The 3,977-nt window shown below is 46.8% G+C and overlaps 1 protein-coding gene across 1 annotated transcript in view; it reads right to left on the bottom strand.

The window, feature by feature from the left end:
* LOC119828758 (integrator complex subunit 1) overlaps nt 1–3,977 on the bottom strand; it is a 22,891-nt gene that overhangs the window by 2,627 nt on the left and 16,287 nt on the right. The window contains exons 27-34 of the mRNA XM_038351002.1: nt 3,345–3,475; nt 2,815–2,934; nt 2,422–2,543; nt 1,939–2,071; nt 1,418–1,615; nt 1,009–1,199; nt 312–488; nt 4–39 (exon numbers count right to left, since the gene is read on the bottom strand). Of these exons, the coding sequence (XP_038206930.1) occupies nt 4–39; nt 312–488; nt 1,009–1,199; nt 1,418–1,615; nt 1,939–2,071; nt 2,422–2,543; nt 2,815–2,934; nt 3,345–3,475 (1,108 nt within the window). The remainder of the gene's footprint in view (nt 1–3; nt 40–311; nt 489–1,008; nt 1,200–1,417; nt 1,616–1,938; nt 2,072–2,421; nt 2,544–2,814; nt 2,935–3,344; nt 3,476–3,977) is intronic.

Here is a 3,977-nt window from a genome sequence, read left to right as displayed (position 1 = left end):
AGCGTCAGGAAGCACTCCAGGATGCCGTGGATCTCCGCGCTGCAACACGCAGTACACAAATTATTCTTTATACGAAAATATTTTAAAGATAGCAGCGGGTCCACACGATACGCACTTAGTTTGCACAGGCATGTTTGCACCAACGGCCGCATGGACGATGGAATTAATAGAAAGTTTTGTTTGTACAAAAGTGTACATAGCGTAAGATTGTATCATGAGAAACCATTAAAAGGAAAAGGAATGTGTAGTAATAACTCAAAATATAAAAGATATGTGTGTGTGTGTGTGTGTGTATGTGTGTGTGTGTGTACCTGGCGGGCGCGGCGAAGAGCTCGCGGTCGGGCAGCATCTCGAGCGCGGCGAGCAGGTGGTGGTGGTGGCGCGCGCGCACGCCGCGCAGCAGCGCGCCGGCCAGCGGCAGCGCGCGCTCGCCCGCGCCCTGCACGCGCGCCCACACCGCGCGCGCCGCCGACTCGATGCGCCACGCCCTGTGCGAATTATTCAATTCGTATCATTTATATAGAAGAGAAATACACTTGGACCGAACACGCTCCCTTGTGGTACACCTGATGTATACACTTTTGTTTTATGATTTGTCCGTTAATGTACTTCCACACACTAATAACTGTTATTCAGAATACTTGCAACTAATTTTTTAGCAATTACTTATTTACCATATTCCTAACAGTTCAATGAAAATAACTGATTGTCAACGGAATCGAATGCCTTATTCATGTCAAAAAATAGCATTCGCTGGTTTTTTAACTAAAATTCTTGGAATTATTTGTAGATTTTGCTTCGACTCTGATTCATTTAATATCTCGGGTTATACTTTGTCACTTTTAAATAACTACTATCAACGCAATTTGCCAAAGAATCCCGGTCGTTTCTTAATCGCTCTCATTATATAAAAAAAACAACAAAATATTCAAACTTTAAGTAAAGATTATTAAATTTCTTAATCAAAGAAAGTCACGCTAGAGAACTTATAATTTTATTAGCGCGCACTTATGCGAATGGTCCTTCCCGTGCGCGTGCGGCGCGTGGTGCGCGAGCGCAGTGAGCAGCGCGTGCGACACGCGGTCCGTCGCGCTCGTCGACGCGCGCGCAGCTGTGCGCAGCTCCTCACCGCCCACTTTCAGTTCTTGTGCGCTGGGACGCTCCGAGCTCTCGCGGAGCACCTGCAGCACTTTGGGCACCTGCGGGAAGAGGGGTAGGGAGGATTGGTTTGATAGTTTGGCTGGGAGTGGAAATATAAGAAAGAAATTGCCCACACTGGCATTGCTACTACTGATCCTGAATTAAGAATTCTTGTAACTATTTATAATAAATATATACAAAAGAATTGCTAATAAAAAATAAATCACAATCATCCGTTTCAAAATCATCCGTCAAATAATATAATTCAAAAGCCTACCTTCATGTAAAGAAGCAGCAGCAGCAGCGGGTGCGACTGCGCGGCGGCCAGCGCGGCGGCGAGCAGCGCGTGCGGCGCGCCGCAGCAGCGCAGCACGAGCGGCAGCCGCGCCTCGATGCGGCGCCGCGCGCCCTCCATGCCCTCCGCCTGCTGCACCTCCCACGCCTCCGAGCCCACGTACCGAATCAGCACGTCCAGCTGTAAACACATGCGGTTTGAAGGACCGATTTCGTGATTTCAACCAGCTCGAAGGACCAATTTTGCTAAATTGCAGATGATGCTATTCTATTGCCGATATCATTGTTGGACAGTCTGATTATCTGGTTGTCTGTTATGCGGTAACTGATGTCACTGAGAATAACTGCGTTTAATTATAGTGAGTATGGAATAATTTTCAATGGCAAAAACACCATAGAACATGTGTCTGGAGGATATATCATTTTGATTTCGTGACGCCACCTGTCAGCCACGCGTGTGGCGTGTGGCGTGTGGCGTGTGGCGAGTGGCGAGTGGCGAGGTACCTGCTCGTGCGTGAGGCGCAGCGTGTCGTCGGGCGCGTGGTGCTTGGGCGTGGCGCGGTCGCGGCCCTGCCAGATGCGCGGGCTGTTCACCAGCGTCTCCGCGAACTCGAGCACGGCGCGGGCGGCCCATTTGCTGGTGACATACGTGGATAATTAGTGTCTAAATCTTTTAGTGGATATGTAAGAAATGAAGATGTTGTACGAGGCTAAAACACGTAGTATAACTTAATTAACCAAATAATAAAAAAATAAATCGTCTTCAAATTTTCAGAATTAGATCAATTTGAAATAGGACCACACGGCAGGCACCAGCTTACAAATAAAAAATAATAAGTGTAAGAATAAATGTTTGTCGATAAAAAAAAAATACACATACAGGTCCATAATAAAAAACGTTTCAATTTTTTTGTATGTCTTTACGGTGCATAATTATGACCCCCCCCCCCTGTAGACAAGTACACATGTAGAGGCGCGTGCACTGACCCGTCGGGCGTGAGCAGGTGCGCGAGGCAGGCGTGCAGCGTGCGCCAGGACGCGCGCTGCGCCACCAGCGTCACCAGCTGCGGCCGCCAGCGCGCGCCGCCGCTCACGAACATCACGCGCATCTGGACACGCAAAAACAAAACAAATAGATACACGTCTTATGTTTGTTACATTTGCAACATTTGATCGTCACTATAAAACATTCCAATTTCGATATATAAATTTATCAGGATCCATTGTCATGTGTATTTGAAGCACTTCAAATTTTATTAATTTCCATAGATGGCGCTATCACAGAAAAATAACTCTTCCGGAGTGACATAGGCTATATGTTATTAATTCTTCACCCGCATGAAATAGAACCATAAATTACCAATAATCATGGTCACTGACCAGTTTGCACAACGTCTCCCGATGCAGCTCAGCAAGCCAGTCGAGCAGCAGGCCGCAGCCGAGCGTGCTGCCCGACAGCACTGACGCTGGCGCACCTGCCCTCCCTGGCTCCTCTTTTATCTGAAAATATTATACAACTATCAATATATATTTGTCTCTATTTTCTCATATCAAGAACGAAGACGCCTAGGAATAGAGTAGAAAAATTAAAGTCACAATCTACTCTGGTATAAGATCTGAAATAAATCAATTGTATCTGACTTTTTTAAACTTATCGGTTTCTTTCCTCAATTTTCCTGCTATGTTTTAGATAGTCAATTATTTTAATTAGTTAGGTTGCACTTTAATTATTGTGTTCGAAAAGTCCTTTCCGTTTGTTTCAACCTCTTCCTTCTGACGAACCTTTTCCATATTGTACAATTGGTTGGGAAATTACTAACACCAATAACCGAATACCACCACCTTATTTTTGGTCAGTTTTATCCAAAAACATCCAGAAAGCATACTTTTCATCTATCTGATGAACTCACCAGATCGTACTTCCCGTCCTGGTTGTTCTGCAGCAGCTGCGAGATGGCGTCCACCACCACCTGGGTGTCCTGCGTCTCGATGATGTGGTTGCCGATTTCCTCTAACGTGCTTGCGGTTGCTGACTCGAACGCTGCGTTCAAAATAATGTTACGATTTGACGCTCCACCTGTAGGCTCACATGACACACGCCCACTGACGCCCCATGCGTAACGCTCTCATCACATAGGCTATCTGACGCTGCATTTACAACGCTCCCACGATAATATAACTGAGGCTATAAATTGAGCCTAAGTATACTCGTATCACACCAGTGGCGTAGCTAGAGGGACAAGGGCCCTGGTGCATAGGGAAAGAATCGGGCCCTCCTCCCCTCTTTCCGCCTTCCTCTCCTTTTTCAAAGCTGAGGTTAGAGGGCCCCCTGAGCTCCGGGGGGCACGACCTGGCACTATGATAGCCACGCCACTGTATCACACACGCAATCTGACGCTCATTATCACATGTTATCACAATATCCACTGGAAATCTACGTCTATCATTTGCAAAACATTCTACCAAAAAAAAATTATACCAGCAATGATCTGCTCCTTGGTCGCAGCCGGCGGCAAGTGCGGCAGCGGGCCGGCACTCGCACC

This window comes from Zerene cesonia, chromosome 8, assembly GCF_012273895.1.
Source record: "Zerene cesonia ecotype Mississippi chromosome 8, Zerene_cesonia_1.1, whole genome shotgun sequence".
Classification (NCBI taxonomy): domain Eukaryota; kingdom Metazoa; phylum Arthropoda; class Insecta; order Lepidoptera; family Pieridae; genus Zerene; species Zerene cesonia.
This window is presented reverse-complemented; position numbering and strand designations above follow the sequence as displayed.